Below are 27,459 nucleotides of genomic sequence, written 5' to 3'. Positions count from 1 at the left end.
AAGAAATTTTATTTTGGTTATTGTTAAATCAAAGATACAATTATGGATGTAATAAATGTGTGATGCGTATGAATTTCTGTAAATATAGTCCAGCGGTTAAATCCAAAATATTGGCACAATGAATCGCTTATGGTTAAAGCATGAAACTTTGCACAGCGTTATTTTTTATGCTCATAAACATTTTTGGATATGGAGCCATCTAAAAAACAAAGACCAGAATGGCTGAAAAAATCAAAATGGTCGCCAATAGTCAAGAGGCTAAGTCCTGTATAGTGGTATGATTAATGACTTTATGGTAAAAGAATAATCTGTGGACAGCGTTACTTTTGATGATTATAATTATTTTTAGATATGAAACCTTATGGCCGCCAAATTAAAAATGGCCACCATAAGTTAATAGGATAAGTCCTATATATTTGGTATGATTGCTTTCTTTTTAACCAGAGAGAAATGCGAATCTTCCACTATCTGTAATGAAATTCAGCGAACCTAATATATATTCCATTAGTGAAAGAAAAACTATCAATTGATATTTTTTCATTCCCAGTTGCATTAAAAGTGGAAGTCAAATACATGTAGCTCCAATGAGTTGCGGAAAATTCAAGTGTTCTGGCTAAGTTAAGGCTAAGTTGGGACAAACATTTCCTGGTCTGCCTATCATGCCAAATTGAAATAAACTACCAGTACTGTCTCATCTATCCCTGTTTTACGAGCAAGCTTAATTTGTTGCATTGATACGACATTCATTGAACTTATTTGTAGCGTTGTAAGAAAACGCTTTTTGTTGCTTTTGTCCAATAAATTTTCGCAGTGAGTAAAACATATGCAATAGAACTGGCTCTATATGCATGATGAGAAGTTTGCCATGATGTTCTACGGCCTATAAATAGACACAGCTCGATGCAAAACATTTGGAATCTGGCTTGACGATAGTAAATGCCAAACTTACATCACTCAGTACAGAAGATTCATTCCTGTAGGCGTCTCATGTTACAAACACACGTAGAAAAGTTATAGCATATACACTTTACCGTTTATTATGACGCGGAATTAGGGTCATAAATATCGAATTTAGAATTTGCTTAAATCATTTTAGTATATGCTATATTATAATTCAGCATATGCTGAAAGGTTTTTAGCATAGTTTAATTCATTTTAGCATAAGCTAAATTCACTTTAGCATAAGCTGAATTCATTTTGGTATAAGCTAAAATCAATTTAGCATATGCTGAATTGTTTAGCTTATACAGAAATGTTGGCGGGGAATCAAGGTCATAAATATTAAACTTCGAACATATAATCATATATACCAAGTTTATTTAAGCATATTATACTTAATTCATTTAAAGTCATAAGAAACCTCAAATTAAAAAAAAATATGCATATTTTTTTATAACTAAATGGATAGTTTTCACTATACAACTTATGTACATATACTTTTTTTCTGAGAAAGATTCTTTAATTTGTCCACATTTAGAAGAAGTTTACTAATTTTTTATTGCTTGCTTCCAGGAAGCAATTCGCTGACATATTTTCCGTATGCATAGTGACCTGAGCGTAATCCTCCTAGTAAAAATCCGGTGATCGCAATACGCATGGATCTGTCATTAAAATAAACAATTATCTGATTGTACATGTTAAAACATGTGCTCAATACCCATGCTTTTTGTTATTTGTTTACTATAAGGTGACAATCGGTAGACTTCGGCTTTAAAACACGGCATTTAATGAGCAGCCATATTTGTTAAATCATAACAGACAGAGAGAAAAAACAAATGACGAATATACGATATATTTGCGTAAAAAAAAGAAAAAAAATCGTGCTCAGAGGACTAAGTTTATGATTACACATGCATTGGTTCAAGAATTGGATAAACATTATTTTTCACCACTCACTCGTTTCAAATAACTTTAAGCAAATATTTAATGAATTTAGCTTATGCTAACATGATTTAAGCTTATGCTAAAATGAATTTAGCTTATGCTAAAATGAATTTAGCTTATGCTAAAATGAATTTAGCTTATGCTAAAATGAATTTAGCTTATGCTAAAATGAATTTAGCTTATGCTAAAATGAATTGAGCTGATTCCAAAATTGAATTTAGCTTATGCTAAAATGATTTGAGCTTATGCTAGCTTATGCTTAACTAATTGTGTTATCCAATCAAAATCTCGCTTTTTTACTACTTTCATTATTTTACTCTGGTATAAATAAATAACCACTTTTCTCAAATTAATAAAGTTCTATTTTTCACAACACATGTACATCTATGGTATTAAATCAAACTGATATACAATTCAATTACGGACATGCAGTCCGCATAAACACATAACCCAATAATTTTTCAAGGAGTGATGACACTCTTAAAAGTATGCCAACTTGACAAAGCGTCTTGCCATTACCAAACTGACATATAAAATCCCCCTGAACAAATAAACATATGGTTGTATATATACTTAATATAAGGAACTCTCAGATGCATTGGTACAAAATATTTAAATCCAAATGAAGTGGGAATATAAAAGTTTTTCTGATACAGTGAATGAATTAAAAAATGTATATTAACACGGAATGCAAAAGCAATTGTCAATACATGTATTTCTCCGACACGAGATGCACTACTACAACATGCAAAACATGTAGCTTCCAACGATAGTTTTATGTGTGGGTAATTGGTTTGTCGCAAATCTTGGTATGCCATCACCATATTTATTTGGTTGGCAACCACTTGATTGTTTATGAATAGCATTCTTGTCAGGGTTTGCAGAAGCTGCAAATTCATGTCAAGAGCTCATCCAATGTGGATGAACGAAAGGATGTGTCGAGGGACATGTGAATGCTTGAAAGCAGCATTAAAATGCAAAGTATTTATAATGTAACTGCTCACCGGACTGGGAGAATCTGAGACTATACTAAATTTTGATTATCCTGCATTTAGATCTTTTTTTATTAATAGATATATAATTTTTAGAGCTGTGATGCTAAATAGATACTTTAGGTACCCGGTACTATTCTTCTTTTCGCGCAGACTTTGAAAAGAGAAATACTCTCTATAGGGTTCACTGCTAGATTTTCGAAGTCACGAAGCTATTTACTTTAACTGTGTAAAGTAAGTACATGCGACAAATGTAATTTGGGTCGATGTCACTGCTGGTGGAGATTTATTTCCCCGAGGGTATCACCAGCCCAGTAGTCAGCACTTCTGTGTTGAAATGAGTTATCATTGATATGTTCATAATTATAAATTAACTGTTAACAAAACTTCGAATTTTTTGAAAAAAACTAAGGCTTTTCTACCTCAGGAATAGATAACCTAAGCTGTATTTTGCAAAACTTTTAGTAATTTTTGGTCCTAAATGCTGTTTAACTCCGTACTTTATTTGGCCTTTTGTAACATTTTTGATTCGAGCGTCACTGATGAGTCTTTTGTAGACGAAACTATTAAATTTTATTCCTGGTATCTATGATGAGTTTATTTGTATCACTAATATTTGATTTAGGTTCCCTTGTTCTTTTATCAATGTTTGTCTATGGCCACTATTTTGATGAACCTAGATGTGGTTATTTTTAGTACAAATTAAAAATATTTCTTAATTTTGTATATTGTTTATACCATCAGATAAGTTATAACACTGGTACGACAATTTGACTTACATGGCAAATAATAGACATTTATTAATAACATTTAATCATTCAGCATTAAATCAATTTAATAAATTGAGAGTATCGTCTGTTAATCTTGAGTTAACTTTTCTTCAATTTTGACAGACTTAATCGTCTTTTGTTCACGGATTTAGCTATACTTTTTGAACCTCTTGGATTAAAGCTTTTCATCTTTTATATAAGTTTTGGATTTCAAATATTTTGGCCACGAGCATCACTGAAGAGACATGTATTGTCGAAATGCGCATCTGGTGCAAAAAATTGGTACCGTTAATTTATTGTTAACCTTTTTCATAAGCGGTTTTCCCGCTTTTATTTGGTATAAAATTAAATGCTTTTCATGATGTGGTCATTGCGTGATTTGAACTCTGAAGGAACACAAAAACCCACCCTATCCCACCCTTTAGAATATTGTTTCTGCTGTTTGTTGTTTATTTTCAGATATTGCCAAAAGAAGCGTCATGGATTGGACCGAATGTTTACTGAATACATAGTTTTACTGAAGGGCTGAATTTATCACAGTTGGCGTCTGGTAGCCCAGTTGCCATTTGGAGAAAACATGATGGTTGCCCTTCAATGATTGTATCTTGGACATTAATGAGAAATTATCGATGAATGCAAATTCGTTGGCCGGTTGATACATAGTTGAACTGTCCTAATAAATCCATGACAAAAAATTGCCAAAATTCAAACTTACTTTTTGTTGTTTTTTATTATGATCATATATTAGTTTGTCTTACAATTTGTTCACATTTGTATAACGAAGATAATCTGGAGTCGTTGGAAATATTACGAGGGATGTCAACGAATTAGGGTTATCTTTTATCTGGTACCGTATATCGTATTCATAAATTGACTTCTGTTTTGTTTTCTTTCGAATATTTAATAATAACCATCAGTATTTTATCTCACACAATTTCGAAATTTCACTTAGTATTTTGTTGATATATGTTCAAATTCACATATGTATACTGGGCCTATAGAATGATGAAATGTTAAAAGAAACCGGTTAGTATTTTTTTAAGCGCATCACCCAAGGATATTTAGTTACTTCCTTATCGATATCGGAGACATGTATGATACGGATAAGTTGTCCAGTAGGAGTTAACTGATGGATGTTGTTTGAGTTTAATCCTATGGCGTATATATTCCCGTCTTCATCAATCTCCTGATTATACAGACTGGTAAATTCACTGTGATTGTATTTAAACTTTTTTCCGACAGCCGATTCAAATTTAATGGAATTATTGTTATTCATATAACTGTAATTCATTTTTCTTGTAGCAAGTAACAAATCTTGTATCTGCACCTGTTGATAATTCTTTTACTTTAGCACCAGTTTAAGCATTTAGCCAATGCATGGTATTTCTGTTAGCAGTTATGTACTAATCTTCCACCAAACAAAATCCCCACGTAGGAACATTGGTATATAATGTCTTTTTAAATTAACGGATAAATGTTAATTAAATAAATCTTATGTGCATTAGAAGACACGGATACAGATTGATCATTCACCTTGGTGATATCAGTCGGGGGGAGGGGGAATTCGAAATGTTCAATACGTCTGTTTGTTTCCCGTTGTTGTCACGACCCTGTTCTTATCATAGTCGGTTATAATGATGTCGTTGTTAAAAAAATATCCCACTGATGAAATTACCTCTAATGTCAATTTTGAACAACACTTTTATCTTTCCAGTATGAAAATTCACAGTCTTTAATCCAGGAAGAGAGGGCCTATTTTCATTGGTCTGTAAGTGACCGAAACAAACAGTATCAGGAATCATATCTGTAGCTTCGAACCTAAAAGAGATGTCCCGTTTTCCTTGTATAATGCTAGAAAATCATTTTCGATGTTTGGCATTTTACTGGAAATCTCCTCCATATTGACCAAGCACTGTATTTCCGATCCTTGCAATAAGCAAGCCTCAAATAAATTTTTCCAAATATCAAAAGTACTCTTCAAGGATCTCAATTCATATGACTCTTCGCTTAATTTTAGAACATTGTTTTTTTGTACTATTTACTTCTTCTCTTAATTTGTTTTTATGTTCAACTATTTTTTTAATAAGTTTTTCACGAAGTTCGAAATGTCTACAAGAACAGTATCTATCTATTTTTCGAAATGTGTCGTTTTTTGTTCACGGGTTTTAATTATTTCTTCCAGTATTTTGCTTGTTTCTTTCAAATTTTTCACCGGCTACAGCTTTATCTATTGTTACGACCTGTTCACATTTTCTATGGTGTACAGTATCACAAACAGTACAACATGGTCTGGAGTGATCCTTGCAGTAAACTTCGATCGTCTTGTCTGGATGTTCATCGCAAGCAACAAACGAACAAATGTTTGACGATGACGCATCCTCATTTATTTCTTTAATGGATAATATTTTGTGGTTTCGGGTGATTTTATATTTTTTATGATGAATTTCACAAGTATCACAATATGCTTCTTCAAAAATGGTGCACCATGATTTTGCTTTTTGTAAAATGCTTTCTCTGCTACAAGTATCACACAATTTCTTGGCATTATGCATTGCTCTCCGATCAATCATCGAAAATGATTTCCCGGTAAAGTTATAGACCATGTCTCGGGGTTTTCTGTACTGCCTCCAATCGGCACGTGTCGACGACATACTGGGCATTTGAACCCCTTTTGTTTTTCTTTCTTCACAGTTGAAACAATATACGTATTTTTATACAGGTCTCACAGAATGTATGCAGGCATGGTACATTTTCTGGCTGTTTAAATGTTTCAAGACAAATAGAACACGTTAATAAATCAACAAAAGTTTCATTCATATGTTCTTCCTTTACATCTCATGAAGTCGCCATTTTGTCCTTGTTGTTAAACTTCCTTTTTCATTTATAAATAGCGAGATAAATATAGACTACCGACTACTTAGCATTGTTTACTTATTCTCTATTTAATCTGCAACGATAACATTAGTTTTACAGGTAGTATTCATAACTATTTTGATTTTATCTGGTCTAATTATTAATGTATGTGCCTGTCCCAAGTCAGGAGCCTGTAATTCAGTGGTTGTCGTTTGTTTATGTGTAACATATTTGTTTTTCGTTAATTTTTTTTACATAAATAAGGCCGTTAGTTTTCTCGTTTGAATTGTTTTACATTGTGTAATCGGGGCCTTTTATAGCTGACTATGCGGTATGGGCTTTGCTCATCGTTTAAGGCCGTACGGTGACCTATAGTTGTTAATGTCTGTGTCATTTTGGTCTTTTGTGGATAGCTGTCTCATTGTCACATGTGTCAATCATACCATATCTTCTTTTTTATAATTGTCAAAAACTGCACATTTGCTTATAAACTTGAACACGTCTATATAAGTGTATTTACAAACAATACTAGAATGATAAAAATTTAAGGTTTGAAGATACACTTGTTACGACTTCATAGTAACTTGATAAATCTTTATTTTATCTTATGAAGGGAAGGTCAATCATTTATGCCATGTGACTAATATTCATGCTTATCGTTCTAAGGTGTTGATCAGCTTACACAAAGTTAAAAATATAACGTTGAGTCATCAGAACAAATAGTCTTATCCAAGAGCATTCAAAGTGTACAGGTGAATGTCTGGCAGCTGCATGTTTTACACAATGTGTTTTTTCTTTCTTCTGAAAATGATATAAGCCGGTAAAAGTCAATTGTGTAATATATTGTACAGGTCTGTGGCCGAAGACGTGTTCAATGATTTACAATGGACTGTTAGAGGCTTATACTAGTATCCTAGAAAAAAAATAATCTGGGTAATAAACTAAAACTGAGGAAAACGCATCACATATAAGAGGAGAACAGAGACACAACAGAAATACAACATTTAAATGTTACACACACAGAAATGAACTATTTTAATATAACAGTGGCCATTTTCCTGATTGAAAGACTATGATGCCCTGTAGATGACTATTTTCTTTTTAGTCTGATGTGTCATAAACGTATACCGGCCATATGATCATTCCATTCATATACTCTCAGTTAGTGATATACATCAAATTTCAAAAAAAAAAATTCTTAAAATTAATACAAATATTTCTAAAACTTGTAAAAATTCATTTTAACCAATTTCACATACTAGCACTGGACCAGTTGATCCATGAAATGTTAAAAGAAACTGATTGGTATTTCGTTTGAAGCGCATCACCCAAGGTCCTGCAGTAATTGTTTTGTCGATATCTGATACAGGAATGATGCGGATAAGTTGTCCAGAAGACGTCAGCTGATGGATGTTTTTTGAGAAGTTTCCTACAACGTATATATTCCCTTTTTCATCAATTTCCTGATTGTACGGATAGGATAAATTTTTATGACCATACTGAAAACCTTTTCCGTCTGCTGAGTCAAGTGTAATAGCATTGCTGTTATTCATATAAATGAACTCATTCTTTTTGTAGCAGGCTACAAACATTGTATTGGTTCCAGTTGGTAATTCTTTTATATTAGCCCCCGTTTGAGCGTTTAACCAACAAATTGTGCTATTGTTCGCAGTTATGTATTCATCTTCTACTAAGGTTAACCCCCACGTAGAAACATCAAATGTCTTTACTAAACTGAATGGTCTTACATTAATTATGAAAATCTTATTTGCATTAGACGACACGGCTACAGTTTGATCATTCACCTTGCAGATATCAGTCGGGTATTGTGGAACGTTGAATACTTCCGTTTGTTTCCCGGTGTTGTCGTGATACACGATCCTGCTGTTATTATAGTCGGTGATAATGATATCATCGTTAAAGAATATTCCACTGATATAATAGCCTCTGATGTCAATTTTGAACAATACTTTTATCTTTCCACTATGAAAGTTAACACTCTTAATTCCAGGTAGCGACTGTCTTCCTTCGTTGATTTGCAGGCGACCGAAACAAACAGGAATAATATCTGTTGCTACGAATTTTATCGACATGTCCTGTAATCCTTGTATAATTCTGGATAAATCATTTTCGATGTTCGGCATTTTTCTGGAAATCTCCTCCATTTTGACCAAGCATTGTATTTCAGATCCTTGCAATAAACAAGCCTCAAATAAGTTTTTCCAATTGTCAAAAGTACTCTTCAGGGATATCAATTCAGATGACTCTTCGTTTAATCTTAGAACATTGTTTTTTCTTGTACTATTTACTTCTTCTCTTAATTTGTTTTCAAGTTCATCTAATTTATTATTTAATTTTTCACGCAAGTTCGCAATTTCCACTAAAACAACTTCTATATCTTTTTCGAAATTTGTATTTTTTTGTTTACGGGTATTAATTATTTCTCCTAAATTTTTGCTTGCTTCCCTCAATTTCTTCATTAGTTCCTTTGCTTTTGTTGATTCCTTAACACCGGCTACAGCTTTGTCTATAGTTACAACGTGTTCACATTTTCTATGGTGTACAGTAGCACAAACAGTACAACATGGTCTGGAGTGATCCGTGCAGTATATTTCAATTGTCTTGTCTGGATGTTCATCGCAAGCAACAAATGCAAAAATATTCGATATATTCGAATCTTCATTTATATCTCTTATCGGTACTATTTTGTGGTTTCTGGTCATTTTATATTTTCTATGATTGCGTTCACAAGTATCGCAATATGCTTCTTCACAAATGGTGCACCATGATATTGCATTTTGGGTAATGCTTTCACTGCTACAAGCATCACACAATTTCTCGGCCTTAAACATTGCTCTGCGATCAATCATCGAAACGATTAAATGATTTCCCGGTAAAGTTTTAGCCCATGTCTCAGGTCTTTTTTTACTTTCTTCAATCGGCACATGACGACGACATACTGGACAATTAAACCCCTTTGGTTTTTCTTCCTTCACAGTCGAAACAATATACGTATTTATACAGGTTTCACAGAAAGTTTGTAGACAAGGTAGATATGTTGGCTGTTTAAATGTTTCAAGACAAATAGTACACGTTAACAAATCTGCAAAATCTTCTATTGTGTGTTCTTCCTTGAGCATGTTTACATCAACTATAGATAACTAAATAAATATAGATTACCTAGGCCTACTATCTACTCAATAATTTGTGACTAGTTACTATTTTTATTGTTTACTTGTTCTCTATTTCATCTTGAATGATAAAATTAATGTCATAGGTAGTATTCATTTATATACACCTCGTCAAAAGTTAAGCAACACCGGATAATTTTCCAGAATAGTTTTTTACTGAATTCATAACTAATCGATATATCGATACAATGAATGTTAATTGAAAAGTGAAAGTTTGGACTGTTTTCCTGACTGAATCTTTGAATATTTCATGTTTGGCAAATGGTTGTAAAATGGCAAAATCAAATACAAGATAAAGTTTCAACTTCTACTGAAGTTTTTGAAAAATTAGCTCTGCACTATACACAAAAGTCTTTTCAAACTCGCGAGTGACCATTTGTGAATACATTAAAATACAATTTAGGTCAGTAGCGAGTGTATCCTTCACGATTCCGAAAATGTTCATCCACACGTCGTTTCATGCTTTGAACTAAGCGTCGTAATGTTCTAGCAGAAATTCTTTGCCATTCTCCAATCAAGGCTGCTCGTAATTCGTGTTAGTTCTTACTAGCTGGAACCCTGTTGCTGCATTTTTGACCAATATCATCACAGACATGCTCAATGAGATTCATATCCGGTGACATGGATGGCCAAGGGGTGTTGTCAATTATTTCCAGCCGTAAATAATCTGAAACAATGCGTGCTCTGTGTGGCTTAGCATTATCGTAAATGAAAATTGGTCTAGTTGTAAGATTTTGATTGTCAAAATGTGACACAACGATATCCCGTATGATAATACCCGTCCTATTCCCATCCAGAACATAAAGGTCCATTTTGCAGTCGAATTAAAAAGCATCCATAAACTGCCAAACCTCCAACATTAAATGCTGTACTTTCAATGATGTGCTGTTTCCTGTTTGCTGTATTTCAAGGACGCCATACGCGCATGTGCTCATCAATATGATGAGGAGAAATCGGATCTCGTCAGACCAGTGGACTTGACGCCACTGTCTCAAAGTCCAATTGCGGCGACCATGTGACCACTGATGTCGGGCTTGACGATGACTACTAGTCAGCAATGGTCTTTTGACTGTCTACGGGCACGTAAATTGGCACAATTTAGTCTGCGGTAAACAGTTACATTTCATTGCACGAAACTTGCAAGGAAAAAAATGAAGGTAGCTTTTGAACTTGTATTTTAAGGTATTTAGGAATAGAATGTATACTTGAAATCTTTCCTGTCGATTAACAATAGATTACCGAAATATTTGGAAACAAAGCAGTATCAAAATAAATTTTAAAACAAAAAATAGAAGCAAAATCATTTTGGTGTTGCTTAACTTTTGGTTAGGTGTATATCTTGTCTTTTTCTGGTCTAATTGTTAAAACCTCAACATTTTGCTGATAAAATACATCACATCTATATAGGTGTATTTACAAATAAAACTAGTATGAGAAAAAATTAAAGTTTGACGATACACTTCTTCTGAATGCATGCTCACTTCATACTTGATATATCTTTATTTATCTTATGAAGGAAAGGTCGATCGTTTATGACATGTGACTTATCTTTCCAAAGTGTTGACCAGCTTACACACTGAAACATATAACTTAATATGAGTCAACATAATTTATCAATACAAATCGTATGATCTAAGTGCTTTCAACATGTACATGTGCAGGTGTATGTCTGACATTTGCATGTATTACACAAAGATTTTTATCTGAAAAAGGATATAAGCCGATAAAAGTCCATTGTGTAGTTTGGTATCAAATTATTTTTGATCTTAGGTTAGAGTCAAGGTTTTCCGTCAGCTTTTATGTACACTTATAGTTTTTCCTTATGATGTTGGGTCCATAGTTGAACATATTTCAAATCGCGTTTTGGCTGTTTTCGATATATATATATGTCTCCTTGGCTCATTTCAGGAATCCTATTTTTTACCAGTTGGCGTTATTGAAGTCTTTTGACATTTCTTTTTTTTGTGTCTTTTTGGCAAAAAAACTGAATAATTAACTTGTCGTGTTCACAATGTTTGAAAACGCAAAAAAAAATTTGTTTAGCGGAATCATGGCATATTAAAAAATAAACATTACAGCAAACTTGAATTTAAGCTTTTCAACCTGGACTAAAAGTTGTACATTCTTCTTTTTTGTATCTATAGTGAATACAAATTTCTAAAAAACGTTTTGTTGTTTTAGGTGTTGTTTTTTTTTGTTAAAGAAAATGTGAAAATCGGCTGTATTTAACAGAACTTTTGTTGTTTTGCTATTATGCCTCGTTCACACGTACATTTGATTTGAATTGAAGTCGCTTATCGCGTTCACACACTCTTCTCTTTTAATTCGAATCGAATGCGATTTGAATTCGCTAATCGCGTTCACACTCTCTTTTTTGTTTATTCGAATTGGCAAAATTGCATTAACCAATTCGCATTAGAAATGCATTTTTGTTAGTACGAATCAAAAGTAAATGTCGTTCGAACAGTAAAGCGAATTTCACGCGCATTGCAATTCGAATTAGAATTTACGTTTGGACTTTTCGAATGCGAATTAAACTAATTCGAATTAGTTAATGCGAATCGAATTCGAATTACATGTGAACTCAGCGTTATTTGCAACTATGTTATGCGCTCTCTGCACTTAATACAATTGAAAAATGACAATCAAAATGTTTTCACATAGTATCCAACAAAATTGTAGATGTATTTCAATCAATTTTTCTTGAATGTGGTGTCTACATTTGAAGAAAATGAAAAGTAATTTGAAACAATATTTTTTCAAAACATTTCAAGGATTTAAATACACACCTCCTTTGCAATACACGACATATTATTCTAATGAACGTGTATAGTCTGTGTAAATATATGTAGGATTAGCATGGTGTCATTGCGACAAACTCGATATTGTTCTGCAGCATAAGAACCGAGAAAAAAACATCTTAACGTTTGATATAATCCACTGTTTACAACATGAAGCTGGTAAAATACAGTTTACAGTGCAATTATACTTTCAAATTATTTCCATACGAGCATACATGTTGAACATTATTGTCGACGAAGGAAGTGGGTGGATTATTCTTTCAGTATTGGTTTAATCTTAGGTAAACACGCATAATATTTATAATCAGTATGAATTTAAAATTGATATTTAGTCACAGAACACCATTTGCGTGAAAAGGCGCTCTCATCAAATTTATTAAATTTTCAAAATCGCAGCAACAATATTTAACCAAGCGAATCATGTTAAAGTGTCAAAATTATATCTTTGAAATCTAACTCAAATTGTTCCCTCATATTTAGCTTCACATTTACAAACATTTGTTTGATGGCACCCGCTGAATTTGTTTTGTTTTATTTATTTCATCGCAATTTATTATTGGAAATCATAGACATTTTATGTGGCTCGGTACTTATACATTGTGTTTGTGTGCTAAGTTAATTTTTTGTTTTCTCGCTTTCGTTTTAGCTTACATGGTTTTTGCTATATGCCTTTTAGTTTTCTTTGTTGAAATATTTGTTTATTGTTATAGTGATTAAGATAACAACAGAACGTTGATTGTTGTACCCCTATTTCTTTTTACAGTTCTACCAATTACGTATCCTAAGTTTTTCACACAGTGTTGATAAAATAATTGAATCTTATGCGTCTGTCATTTAAGTGAAAGGTTCAGTTTGCTATAAAACCAGGTTCAATCCACCATGTTTTATATGAGATGAAAATGCTAAAATGCCTGTACCAAGTCAGGAATATGTCAGTTGTTATCTATTCGTTTAAGCTTTTAATTATGCAATTTGATTATTAACGTTTCGTTCTGAATAATCCTCAGAGTTCGGTATTTTTGATATTTTACTTTTTATCATCAAATATAACGGCTTTTACAAGTTCAATTAAGAATCCTTCCATAAGTATAACTGTACATTTGTGAGGCTTCTATTTTAAAAACTATATATCCATGCAAATTTACAAATTCTATAGATGAAAACAATGAGTTGTATTGAAAAAAGTTGTCTTTTACCCAAGACAGTATGTTACTAGGCTTGACCGTTTGGGTAGAAGAATTCGCGTATTCTTTGCTGTATGATCCCGTTTGAAGCCCAAAGGTTTAGAAATATAGTGACTGTACTTCTCCATTTCACAAGTGAGACCTTTGTTAAAATGGTTGCACTTTAGCTGTACGGAATAGCGGATGCATAAAGACGCAGCAATAAAACGTCAGCTTTAAAATTGTTGCTCTGTTTTCAGAGAGCGTTAATCTTTCTGCAAGATAAATCCATTCATGTTTTTTTATCATTTGATTTTTCCATTTGATTAGGGAATTTCCGTTTTAAAATTTAGTATTTTTGTGATTTTACTTTTCACGTACTTTCTATCAACCCCACCTTACTATTTGGAACATTCCCTTCATTACAATCGACTCTTCTTAAAGACCATGCATATTTGAATAATTTTAAAAGGTATGAAATACTTGTCACTGTATATTTAGCAAGCAATAATCAACATATCGTTTCAATATGTATAACGATATATTGTTACTAAAATTGTCAGTAATCTTATTATAGATACAATTTAAAATGAATTGTGTACACAAGCGCACGACTCGCATTTTGTTAACAAAAGACTCATCAGTAAAGCTTTAACTAAATAAAGTAATAAATGCCAAATAAATTAAAAAGTTGAAGAGTATTTAGAACCCAAAATTCCCAAAGTTTTTTTTTATATTTTGTGTTGCCGCCTATATGAAATCTGGTTGTTTTGTTAGATGGCTGCCTTGATAACATTACAATGCGTTTTTAAATATTTTGTTACATTGAAGTATAAGACATACATACTAGCATCGAATATCAAAAGAAAAGGATTATTACTTCATTTGAAGTGCACTACCTGTCTATTGTTTAAAAAGTTAATAATGGCCTAAAGTTTTTTCCCATTGTTGGTTTGATTTGACATTAAAATATACCTGTCACATCATCATTCCATTCATATACACTCAAAGTCACTGATATGAATCAATTTTTATTGTTTATCTTTCTTAAAAAGTAATATTTTAAAAACTTGTAAGAAATGCAGTTTATTCAATTTCACACACTAACACTGGACTAGCTGATCCATGAAATGTTAAAAGAAACCGATTGGTATTTCGTTTGAAGCGCATCACCCAAGGATGTCCTGTAATTGTATTGTCGATATCTGATACAGGAATGATACGGATGAGTTGTCCAGTAGGGGTCAGCTGATGGATGTTGTTCGAACTATGTCCTAAAGCGTATACGTTTCCATCTTGATCAATTTCCTGACTATATGAATAGGACAGTTTACTATTATCATACAGAAAATCTTTTCCTTCAGCTGATTCAAGCTTGATAGAATTGCTGTTATTCATATAAAAATATTCATTTTTCTTGTAACAAGTAACAAATCGTGTGTCTACACCTGTTGCTAATTCTTTTATTTTAGCACCCGTTTCAACGTTTAGCCAGTAAATGGCATTACTGTAAGCAGTTATGTACTCATTTTCTACCAAACACAATCCCCACGTAGGAACCTTGGTATCTAAAGTTTTTGTTAAAATTAACGGCTTTACATTAATTATAAAAATCTTCTGTGTTATAGAAGATACGGCTACTGTCTGATCATTAACCTTGGTGATATCAGTCGGTTTGTTCGGAACGCTAAATACTCCCGTTTGGTTCCCGTTGTTGTCGTGGTAAACGATTCTGCTCTTAGAATAGTCGGTTATAATGATATCGTCGTTGAAGAATATTCCACTGACAAAATTACCTTTAATCTCAATTTTAAACAACACTCTTATCTTTCCAGTTTGAAAGTTTACAGTCTTTAATCCAGGAAGTGACGGCTTTTGTTCTTTAAACTGTAGGCGACCGAAACAAGCAGTGTCCGAAATAACATCCGTAGCTTCAAACTTTATATGAATGTCCTTAATCCCTTGTATAGCTTTAGACAAATCATGTTCAAACTGTGGCAGTTTGCTCGAAATCTCCTCCATTTTGACCAAGCATTGTATATCAGACCCTTGTGATAGACAAGCCCCAAATACATTTTTCCACTGATTAAAAGTACTCTTCAATGATAATAATTCAGCAGACTCTTCGCTTAATCTTAGCACGTTTTTTTTTCTTGTACTGTTTACTTCTTCTTTTATCCTTTTCTCGAGGTCAATTAGTTTTTTGTTTAACTTTTCACGAACATTCCCAATTTCTACTAACACAGCATCTATTTCTGCTTCGAAATTTGTCGTATTTTGTTTACGGGTGTTAATTACTGCATCTAATTTGTCAACTGTTTCTTTCAAATTTTTCATAAGTTCCTTTGCTTTTGTTGATTCCTTAACACCGGTTACAGCTTTATCTATAGTTACAACGTGTTCACATTTTCTGTGGTGTACAGTAGCACAAACGGTACAACATGGCTTGGAGTGATCCTTGCAGTATATTTCTATTGTCTTGTCTGGATGTTCATCACAAGCAACAGAAGCAAAAATAGATGGAGCATTTATTTCCGCATTTATATCTGTAATTGCTACTAAGTTGTGGTTCCGTGAGATTTTAAATCTTTTATGACTGACTTCACAGGAACCACAATACGCTTCATCGCAAACAGTGCACCATGATATAGCTTTTTGTGAGACGTTTTCGTTGCTACAAGCATCGCAAAGTTTCTCTGCTTTCTGCATAGCCCTTCTATCAATCATTGAACTCACAAAATGGTTCCCAGGTAAGTTTCTAGCCCACGTGTCTGGTGTTTCCGCACTGTTCCCAGAACACACAAGGCGACGACATACCGGGCATTTGAATCCCTCTGATTTTTCTTCCTTCAAGGTTGAAACAATATAAGTATTTATACATGTTTCACAGAAGGTGTGCAAGCACGGTAAATACTTAGGCTGTTTAAATGTTTCAAGACAAATAGAACAAGTCAATAAATCAGCAAAATCTTCTTTGATAGATTTTTCCTTTGCGTCTGCTGAAGTCGCCATTTTGTCCTTATTGATAAACTTCCTTGTTTCAATATCAATAAAAGGATAAAAATAGAATACCTGTTGATATGTCATAACTATCATTTTACATTGTTTACCTATGATAATTCTTTAGCTTTATAATAGTAAATAGATTGATCATTTGGAAGTTATTATGTTTGATATCATTTAAATAATTATTTGTTAAACGTTATGGATTCTTAAAATATTTAAACAGCTCAACATTTTTGCTGAAGGATGAATTATGAATAATTTTAATCATGTTTTTTTTGTATTTTTTTGTTTGTTTTATCAACGAGTGGTAAAATATTAAATTGCGTTGCATATGGATACTCAAAATTTAAAACAGACAATATAAGCGGTTTAAGGAGGCTCGCGGGTATAAGATTTTCAGAAAAAAATTAAACATTTTTTTTTCATTTCAAATTTTATCTAATAACCTTTAGTAGTTGTTACTTAATCATATGATACAAAAATCGTTCCAAAAAATCAATTTGTGTTGGCTCCATGTGAATTTTAAAATGTAGATATCATTGAAAAAACTCCAAATTATCTCCCTTTGGTGCAAAAATGCCTTTTTGTGGCATTAAAATTGAAATATCTTTTTTAACTCATCGGTGACCAATATTTTTAAGTAATGTTTTCGAATAAACTGTTCATAAACTAAATAATTGAAAAATTTTAGCGATTTCTGTAATTAAGTTCTTTTTTTATTTCGATATTACCGCTATTTCTCCTATTAGTTCAACAGAAAAAAAGGACATTAACGAAAATGTATGTTTCTTTCGAAGGCAGATTGTGAGCGTAAATGAACGGTGACCCCATCTTTTTATTTTAGTTTTCTTTTAAGTATAAGATAAAGTTCATTTATAGAAAAATATAGCGAAATCCTATATTAAATAAAAAAATGATTTAGACCTGCGAGTCCCACTAAATCTAAAACTTTAAATTCTGACTATATTTTTTTAACAGTCGATTAAAGTAATGTATTGTATCATGGTGTATATTGATAAATCTATTATTAGAAGCAGGAAAAATAATTAAACAAGTGACATGTGACCTACTGCTCATTTAAGATACCCCCGCCACAAATGGATAATTTCAAACGTGTAAAAATTTGTAAGTGTTCGATTAACAGGAAGTTGTTGAAGGATAAATCTGAAAACACATCAAACGGTATAGCTGACATATAAAACCCTGAAAGCAAATTTCAGAAATCCTTGTAGTGTGGTTTCAGAGAAAATTGCGACGAAAATATTTACGACGGACTGACGAACTGACGAATGAATGGATGGATGGAAAGACAAAGGTAAAATAATATACTCCCTTTTTAAATCAGGGGTATAAAATTTTGAGCAATCAGCGGTTGCTATCACATGTTTGCGTAGCGGTTTATTTAAAGTGTGCACCATATTTATTTTATGTTATTTGGAATAGACAAACAATTATTACAGTTATTTATTATGATTTTTTTTTAATTCTAAATTCTAATTTAAACCGTGGTAAATCATGAAAAACCATATTGACGTCACGGTTAAATATCACTATAATGTCTAGGAGCTGATAAACAAAACACTGTCAGCCAATCAGGAAACGTGTTACATTCAAAATTAAATTATAATGGTTTACTTTAACAACTTGTGACTTGGATGGAGAATTGTCTTATTAGCACTCAAACCACAACTTCTTATATCTTTTCAATAATAATTGCCTTGGATCTTCTCACCGTGTCGGTTTTTCTTCTAAATCAAAATTTTGTATAAGCAAAAACTAATTATATGCATATAATTTATTTTAACTTAAAATCATTTAAACGAAATAGGTGATTATCTAAACTTTTATATACATATGGAAAATAAAAATTCAATAACTGTAAGATAAGGTAATAAACACAGTCATTATATAATGTTCATAACATTAACTAAGTGATCTTCACATCTATGGATTTGCTTTGCAAGGGGGTTATTTCGTAGTAGCCTGTTTGATTAGAACCATTACTAGTATCAATTTTGAGAGAGCATGATGAAATGTAGGAATGACGATGGATACTTTTCTTTCTTTTTTAAACATGCAATTCACCAAGACATAAAAAAAACTGAGAGTTCTGAGCCCGAAAATTTTACTATTGCATGTCTTTTAGACAAATTATCAAAAATTGTATAACAACTCTAATTAATATTCTATTGAAGTAAATATTTTTGTTAATTGATTGTGTATTCTCTATTCTCAATGTATATAAGGGATAAAACTTGGCAAGCCATAATCGTCTACAATAGACCCATTAGTGACGCTAGAATGAAAAAGGCTACCAATATCTATTCATGGATTGAAATGTGTTTTTATCTATTAGGTATATCCTTGCAATGTAAACATCAGTTTTTACATCACTTTTTTTTACAAAAAATGCTTAAGTTTTATAGAATCTTAATAAATCTCAGTTTGACATACTAAAAATGGCTTTGTTTTAAACATTACTGGTTGGTTCGTGTTGAAGATAAAAATATTACAATGAGTAGACTAATCAACCAACAGTCAGTTTTCTTACCTTTAGGAACACCTAGTTTAGCCTCAAACTGTTGACACACTGGATTCATATAGATGATAAATCCCAAGAGCAGATGCAATGTGACCAATATCTCTACTACATACGCGATAGGACCGGCAGATATACTTTTGATTATGTTGACATCAACATTACTCCCATAAACAAAGTATCCAGACATTGCGGTTGGTATGTACATCATGAGAACAACTAAAAATATATATATAATCAAGACAGATTATATATAATCAAGACAGATTACATAGATACAAAGATTTGATAAGTAAATTTGGCTATACGTGTAGAAAGCTTATTAAAAATGGTATTTCTCATCCTAAATTTTATGGTAATATTGTACTTAAAGCGAGGAAATCACTATGTGATCCTTGTAAACTCATCGAACCTTTAAACAAACTTATAAGTAAGGGTTATCGTACCAATATTGTAATTAGATCTCTGAATATAGTTCACATTGGCACTAATATTGATTTTGTCATTAGCAAATTAAAACATAACTAAATTTCATTATCTTTTGAGGCGAGATGTATAGGGGACACAGCCACGTTAACTTTTATTTCTATAGAAGTCGCTCTTCACTATACTACTACCTGTCGATACATTTATTTTTGGCATTGCACAAGTCATGTCTTCCTTGACTATTAATGACGTTAAAATACTAAATCCCTGTGATGTGTTTTAGTCGATTTTAGTCTCTGATGCATGATTTTTTACTATTAATTGGTTTTGGCTTTTAACTAGCTGTCAGAAACTGCGAGTACTCTCAAATCGTATTTTCTTGTTAATTCGACCTGTTGATACTGTTTATAATGCTTTTTTGTCATTTTTTTATTAATATGGATCTTGTCTGTATACCAGCTTTGATTATTTGTAATATCTTCAATTTTTCACTTATTCTTACAACATTTGTATAAACTTCAAGATTATAAAAAAACGTTTTTTTTCTAAAGTGAACATTGATTGGTTAAATATTTCTCAGTGTGTTTGAATTTGTTTGTTAGCCTTTTGGTCATGAATCTTTGTCTCTAATATTTAATTAACTGTGCATTTGTATTCAGATATCGCAGATCAAATTTATTCGTTCATTGTGTAATCATACGTTTTTTGATTGAGTTAAGTCTGCCAATTGATATTTTATCGTATGTTTTTCTATGTTGTGATGTTATGCTATTGTTTCAGAAAAAGGGAGAAGGTTTGGGCCCATTAAAACGTTTAATCCCGCTGCAAATGTTTGCACCTGTCCTAAGTCAGGAATCTGATGTACAGTAGTTGTCGTTTGTTTATGTAATATATACGTGTTTCTCGTTTCTCGTTTTGTTTATATAGATTAGACCGTTGGTTTTCCCGTTTGAATGGTTTTACACTAGTAATTTTGGGGCCCTTTATAGCTTGTTGTTCGGTGTGAGCCAAGGCTCCGTGTTGAAGGCCGTACTTTAACCTATAATGGTTTAATTTTTAAATTGTTATTTGGATGGAGAGTTGTCTCATTGGCACTCACACCACATCTTCCTATATCTAGATGTAACTATAATGTAATCATCTGACCTATATATTTCTATATTTTGTTCTTGTGTTGTGTTGCTACACCACTGTCCGAGGTAAGGGTAGTGCTCATGGGTCCGCCAACATTTTAACCCCGCTACACACGTGTCTGACACTATTCAGAATACCATAACTCAGTACTTGTCGTTTCTTGCAGTATTTAATGGTTTTTGTTTTTCGTTAATGGTTTAGTACATTAATATTTTTCTCGTATGAATTGTTTTACATTAATCATCAATTCGAGGCCTTCTTTAGCTTACTTTGTGTTGGTTTTGCACATTGTTGAAGACAGAACTGTGACCTATAGTTGTTCAACTTATCATGCCATTTGATCTCTGCTGAAGATGTGTATAGCAACAAATTAAAGTTATTAAATAAGTTCCATACACTTATGCTTTCTTGGATACGAGTAGTGATCGTTTATTCACATTAATCAGACATACACGACATACAAATATTATGAATTCAGTTTTTTTAAATCTGAATCTGTATTTTCATGATGAGGAGACACACACATAACCTATTGCTGTTGACAATTCTCTTTGAATGAATAAAGAATTAATTTAAATTAACCTTTTAGAAAAGTGAACACAGAGAACACAACCAAAATGTAAAATTTGGTCGAGCTGCGGATATTTTAAAATTTCTGTACGCAAAAATTCTTCAAATATGTTCATCGCACTTGCTTTGATTGGTTTAGATACTTGAAAAACATTTTCGCGTTTGTCTGTCAAAATGACAGTAATCAAATTATACTAGAGATAAAGGATACAACAGATACAGTTAAGTTGGCCTCATATCTTGACTTACATCTAGAAATTGACAATGAGGGTCGGTTAAAAACAAAACTTTACGAAAAAAGAGATGATTTCAGCTTTCCAATTGTGAACTTTCCGTTTTTAAGTAGCAACAGACCAGTAGCACCTGCATACGGGGTATATATCTCTCATATATACGATATTCCCGTGTTTGTATTTCCTATCATGATTTTCTTGATAGATGGTTGCATCTCACAAGGAAGCTATTAAACCAAGAGTTCCAAATGGTAAAGTTGATATCATCCCTTCCTAAATTTTACGGACGCCATCACTAGTTGGTTGACCGTTATGGAATAACCGTTTCACAGATGATATCGGATATGTTCCTAACGTCGTAACGACAATCCCTTTCCCTTTCATGAATGTGACCTACCGAATTAGACTATTTACCGGATTTGTAATAACATGAGCAACACGACGGGTGCCACATATGGAGCAGGATTTGCTTACCCTTCCGGAGCACATGAGATCACCTCTAGTTTTTGGTCGGGTTCGTGTTGCTTATTCTTTAGTTTTCTATGTTGTGTTATTTGTACTATTGTTTGTCTTTTTCATTTTTAGCCATGGCGTCGTCAGTTTATTTTCGATTTATGAATTTGACTGTCCCTCTGGTATCTTTTGTCCCTCTTTTATAACTAATTGGTATGAGCTTTGATAAATGAGGTGTCCTGTAGTTTCTTAAATCCATGCAATTTGGACCTTGTTCTTATATGATTTCTTATCAAATCTATAATATCAAAATTGCTGCGTATGTGTTGCTTTTTTTCATTTTGCCAGTTGCTGCAAATCTTTTGAGGTCACTCTTCAGAAACTTGCGTTTTTTTTTAAATAGTGACTGATATAGTACTGAATTTCATATATATATATATATATTGTATTCATACTTCCATATCCAAGTATGGCTGCGATTTTGAAATCTTCCTTTTTCTTCATATCTGTTATAATTGTTGGAAATACGGAATGGCCGCTGACAGCAAAAACCATTGTTCCAAAGGCAGAGGAAAACTTTTGTATTCCAACATCTGAATGAACAGTTGTACCTTTATTATGAGAGTTGTCTTTTAATGCCTGTATAACAATGAATATACAAGCTATGGCTGTCGAAAATGTTGCTCCGACTCCAATCGGCCTGAAAAGAAGTTGTTAGTAAAGTAAACGAAAATTCTCTTTTCAACATGTTTTTGTATACGACGATTGGCTTAGTTGCACAGCTCTAGCTCAACATATCTATTTAAAAAATGAATACATAAACAATGTGTTTCTGTATTCATTCAATATACATAGACGGGGATACGAGAAGTGCATCAAGTAGTCAGCAACTCAACCACACACAAAATAAGATGATCATGTTAAAATGAATTAAAAATGTAAGTCAACTTTTGATGGAATGTTATTTAAGGAATGACTGTAATATTGTTTCTGTCTTTGAAGAAATAACATCAAAAATGTGGTGCACACTGAACAACCCGCGTAGCAGGTTATCTTATGGTGTGCACCACAGTTTATATGTATTTCGAATAGACAGAAAAAATAGTACAATTATGTCTTATAATTTAATTCTAAAAATCATTTTAAACCGGAGAAAATCATGAAAAAACGTTGATGACGTCACGGTCACATGACTGAATTATGTCTATGAGCTGATAAACAAAACAACGTCAGCCAATCAGAAGACGTGGTACATCCAAAATTAAATTATGTCTGTATGACAAACACAACCCATATAATCATCTGAAGGGTTTTTTGTTTTTTTTGTTTTTGTTGTTGCTTCCGATCAGGAGAGACCAACATAAAATGAAATTATCGTATGCTCCCCTTCACTTTCTATTTATATACCTGCAACCGTTATATTTACTTACCAGAAGTCTTTTGGTGTACCCAGACATATGATTGGAACAAGAATGAACGTCAGTATCATCAACCAATAACAAAACGATATATCCTTGGTGACGTCATTTAGCAAAGTCTCAATGTTACCCGCCGCTAATACCATGTAAACAACAGAACTTCCAAAGTTGTAAATGTTCATCGTTAACGTAACTAAATGTCTGAAAAGCAATTATATAATATTGATAGCCCAATGTCAATGTCTAAAAAATATCAACCTTTTTGTATGATGCTGAGAAACAGATTTTTTGATTGTGAATAACTTAAATTCCACCGAAAAAATCCACAAATGGTCAAATGCTTGATCTTTCAAAAGCATTTATTTGCATCTCTGTCTCCGGCGATAGTTTTTTTGGGGAAAAAATCACCAAAATGGACAAAAGTAGCATCGAACAGAGAAAGTCGAGTGCACCTTTTTATGTTCGGGCGTGTTTGAGTTGACTGTTATGTCTTGTAAATATTTGATACATCATCTCGCTTCAGATTATATTAAAGTAATTTAATATATTTAAGCTACAGCTTAATTTAATATCATCAAAAATTCTCAGGCAATAATAAATAAAATATATGGGTCAAGTGGAATACCTTTCTAATGATTCATAACATCAGAGTATGTGTGTTCTAGTAACAAATTCTTACTAAAAGTACCTGACGACAAACTTTACAACTGGATCTTAAAAAAAATGCATAACTTCAAAAAGCTTCATTTTGTTGTGAATACTATCTAGGGTTATAAGTCGTCGTGCCCTTATACGAAATTTTTTATTAGAATTTTTGAACTTTCAAAACTTTTTTTCCTGACAACAGATCAGACAATGGTTATATATTGAGTGAATGCAGAAACGTAAATTAAATGATGCTCAATAGCTAATAGATACATTTGTCTTTTGAAATACAACTTGCATATAAGGATCTTAATGGTGCTATGTGGATTAATTTATTGGTTTCGAAGAGCTAAATTGGCATCGCGTCATCCCGACAAGGGCTTCCATTTTTACGATTGTACGACTGGCATAATGGGGGATAATTTTGACGAAGAAGAATCTGACTGTAGTAACTGTGCTTTAATTAAAATTATAAACTGTTCATTTTAAATGTAACCTTTCTCTTTGATAACATCGAATAAATGTGGATTTAGTTCATTTTTACAAAGTTTTACTTGATGTTTCATCTCATTCTATCTCGTTTTATTGTGAATTATCATGAACGACGTCTGACGTACAAAAAGAGATACATTATTTTAGTGATCAAAGAGAGATAACTCATGTGCATAGTTTTAATTCATATCGTTTTGAACCAAGACTATATCCATTGGTCATCACAAGGGTACAAGTACCAATATACAAGGAGGAAAATCAGATAAACTAAATTGAAGCGCTGACATCATTCTTTCTCGTTTTCTTTCGTTGATAAAATAAGAAAGACGTTCGTTTAAAAAATCCTAGAGAGAAACTACTATACAAAAATAAGTATTTAATGTGGTATGATTGTCAATGAGACAACCCTCCAACAAAGACCGAATGACTTAGAAGTAAGCAACTGTATGTCAATCTATGGCACTCATTAATGAGCAAACACGTTGTGTTTTTTTGTTTTTTTTAAATCTCTCGTGATTTAAACAGGTATACATGTACCTGCCAGTCTTCCCATACGTTTTCTCGCCCATGATTGGATAAGGATCTGGAACATGTGATTGGTATTCTGGATATCTCTCCTGTATTATTACCCAGCACTTTCCTATCAATGCAGCAGTGTATGTAGACAGCAATGTGAAAACAACTATCAAAACAAACCCAATCCATCCTGAAAATATGTTTAAAGTAGACATGCTTATTGAAAAAGAGATTTTTTGTCCGCGTTTATATTAACAACCTGGCTACACTCCCTTCTACTTTCTGTGCTAGTGATCATTTAATTAGACTTATAAGCAAATGGAATTTCTGCTTTCAGATTTTTTACAGTGACGCAACGTCAGATATTGCTACCATTTAGTGTAACAGAAAAATGACGTTAAATTGGAAAGTCGCACTATCTAATTATTCCTTCTATTCTTTTTGGGTAAATGCAAAATATAACACACAAGTATAAATGCAGTGAGAATACAAGCCAATATTAATTTTATAATTAAAATAGGATATTCAATTTTACTGCTAGTAAATATGTGTTTTTGGAGGAATATTGCTGCATTATATTTTCAACCCGAGTATGATTTTATTCAGGCAGTGACATACAGTAGCTTATAGTTATGATACTGAAGTTTTCTTACTTTTGATCGTCTTATAGATGTGTATTTTTGTAATGTGTGCATCATTTCGTTTTGTTGAAAGCAGGAAATTTATATTTGTTGGAGGAAGGAACACGCGAATGCAGTTCATGCCGTCCCTACCATATTTCGCTTGTTTCGACGTCAAATTATGATAACGGACAAACTTGCAAGACATTTTCATTAATCCATATTTTTTATAGATAATCCTATAATCTTATTGCTATTTGGTGTACCAACTTCAGCTTTAAAAGTACTTTTTATTGGTATAGTTATCAAAGCCGAAAAATAATCTTCACGAAATCAAATCTCTACTTTTTTGGCCGTAAAAGTTTTGTGAAGGCATGAAAGTTTAACTCGGACATTTCTGCAAGACATTGAAAATTTATTGTTTTGTATTGAATATGAAGCTCAATTTATTTTTCAATTCGAATTTTGGGAGCTTACACTTAGTACAAAACGATCGTGCTTACAGTTTAAAATATTACGAGTCAAAATTTTATTTTTGAACTAAAATGTTTCAAGTTTCCGAATCAAATTTCCGATGGGACATTTTCGTACATCATATTTTTTTGAAAATATGTATGCAAATTTTAAATGGAGACAGCCATGTTAACCAATACTGAAAAATATCAAGTTATAGAATGTTCATGCAAAATTTCTAAGAGTTGCGTGAACATTTCGCGAATTGTTCGAATTTTATGTTTCGAGTTTGTTACATGGGACAACGCTAAGTAAACTTTTTTCGGATAATCTGTGTCTTCCTTTAGCCTATGAATATTATATTTTTATTCTTTCTCTATCATAATATGAAAATTTAAGAATTAATCTTTATTTTCATGTATAATATGCAATATTCATTTCAGTATTTCTAAAAAAAAAATCCCATCAATTATTTACTTAACGCTATTTTTCGTTGTAGTAGCAATATCTAACGTTGCGTCAGTGCGAATCAATATGAAAAAAGTCGATGATCCCGAAATGTCTGTATGCCATAAATAAGAAAGCAACATGTTCAAATCATTGTAAGAGTAGCCTAGACACATGAACAGGACCCGAATTTTGAGAGAGAGAGAGAGAGAGAGAGAAATTTATTTCAATCAATTTAATTATATTGATATATCTGGCTTTTAATTATACATGTTTCAGGATAATGAGATATTTTCACAGTTAGAAAAAAAAAAGATCACTCGTTTTTGTATAAATGAAAGTGCAGATGTATGATTACTGTACCTGTATCTTCCACAGCCCTTGGCAAAGCCAATACCCCTCCGCCTGCTATATCCCCAATAATAAATACTGCTGTTGTCCATATAGTCAAACCATGCATTTCTGTGACTTATTGTGAGGAATTGAGAGAAGATTACCAAGTACTGTCAATAAGACAACACTAAAAGTAAACCATAATTAAAATGTTAATACGTAACAAAAACCAGGCGCTAGTACGTAATCTGTTGCCCGCACATTATTTTTCATTCATGAATTTTGATAAATATAAACATATAATACAATCAAACAAATTGGGAGTAGCTTTTGATATGAAGTAATAACCTATGGTTGGAGTTTTACTTTTTGCCAAATAAATGTATTGTCCTGGGATTATAGGTAAAAAAGTCATTAGAGAGATAACATGGTACATAAAAAAGAAAGACGCCGTGCAATACATACCGGTTCAACTTGTCCAAAGAAAAAAACTACTCGGTCCCTTTGACTTGTTTCCCCA

At 32.4% G+C, this 27,459-nt stretch overlaps 3 protein-coding genes across 3 annotated transcripts; all 3 read right to left on the bottom strand.

The window, feature by feature from the left end:
- Positions 1 to 7,740: 7,740 nt before the first annotated feature.
- LOC134686671 (E3 ubiquitin-protein ligase TRIM45-like) lies at positions 7,741 to 9,639 on the bottom strand. Its single transcript, XM_063546345.1, has one exon. The coding sequence runs from the start codon at positions 9,637 to 9,639 to the stop codon at positions 7,741 to 7,743; it is 1,899 nt and encodes a 632-aa protein (XP_063402415.1).
- Positions 9,640 to 14,740: 5,101 nt separating this feature from the next.
- On the bottom strand, positions 14,741 to 16,668 carry LOC134686670 (E3 ubiquitin-protein ligase TRIM45-like). Its single transcript, XM_063546344.1, has 2 exons — positions 15,311 to 16,668; positions 14,741 to 15,028 (listed from the first exon to the last, which is right to left on the bottom strand). Exons 1-2 carry the CDS (start codon positions 16,664 to 16,666, stop codon positions 14,741 to 14,743), a joined length of 1,644 nt encoding a protein of 547 aa, XP_063402414.1. The 5' UTR covers positions 16,667 to 16,668.
- Positions 16,669 to 18,838: 2,170 nt separating this feature from the next.
- LOC134686669 (uncharacterized) lies at positions 18,839 to 27,121 on the bottom strand. The gene is made up of 6 exons (XM_063546342.1): positions 26,970 to 27,121; positions 25,108 to 25,276; positions 23,446 to 23,634; positions 22,471 to 22,715; positions 19,212 to 19,418; positions 18,839 to 18,846 (listed from the first exon to the last, which is right to left on the bottom strand). The coding sequence occupies exons 1-6, from the start codon at positions 27,064 to 27,066 to the stop codon at positions 18,839 to 18,841; spliced, it is 915 nt and encodes a 304-aa protein (XP_063402412.1). The 5' UTR covers positions 27,067 to 27,121.
- Positions 27,122 to 27,459: the final 338 nt, after the last annotated feature.

This window comes from Mytilus trossulus, chromosome 10 (assembly GCF_036588685.1).
Source record: "Mytilus trossulus isolate FHL-02 chromosome 10, PNRI_Mtr1.1.1.hap1, whole genome shotgun sequence".
In the NCBI taxonomy this organism is placed as follows: domain Eukaryota; kingdom Metazoa; phylum Mollusca; class Bivalvia; order Mytilida; family Mytilidae; genus Mytilus; species Mytilus trossulus.
Note: the sequence above shows the minus strand (reverse complement) of the source record. Positions and strands in the feature narration are given on the sequence as shown.

Coding starts and splice junctions, on each gene's coding strand:
- LOC134686670 (XM_063546344.1), bottom strand. CDS start 16,666: ATGGCGACTTCAGCAGACGCAAAGGAAAAATCTATCAAAGAAGATTTT. Junction 15,029..15,310: donor AACCGACTGATATCACCAAG/GTTAATGATCAG, acceptor AATTCTATCAAG/CTTGAATCAGCTGAAGGAAA.
- LOC134686671 (XM_063546345.1), bottom strand. CDS start 9,639: ATGCTCAAGGAAGAACACACAATAGAAGATTTTGCAGATTTGTTAACG.
- LOC134686669 (XM_063546342.1), bottom strand. CDS start 27,066: ATGCATGGTTTGACTATATGGACAACAGCAGTATTTATTATTGGGGAT. Junction 25,277..26,969: donor AAGGGCTGTGGAAGATACAG/GTACAGTAATCA, acceptor ACATATTTTCAG/GATGGATTGGGTTTGTTTTG. Junction 19,419..22,470: donor AGCCATACTTGGATATGGAA/GTATGAATACAA, acceptor ATATATTTTTAG/TTGTTCTCATGATGTACATA.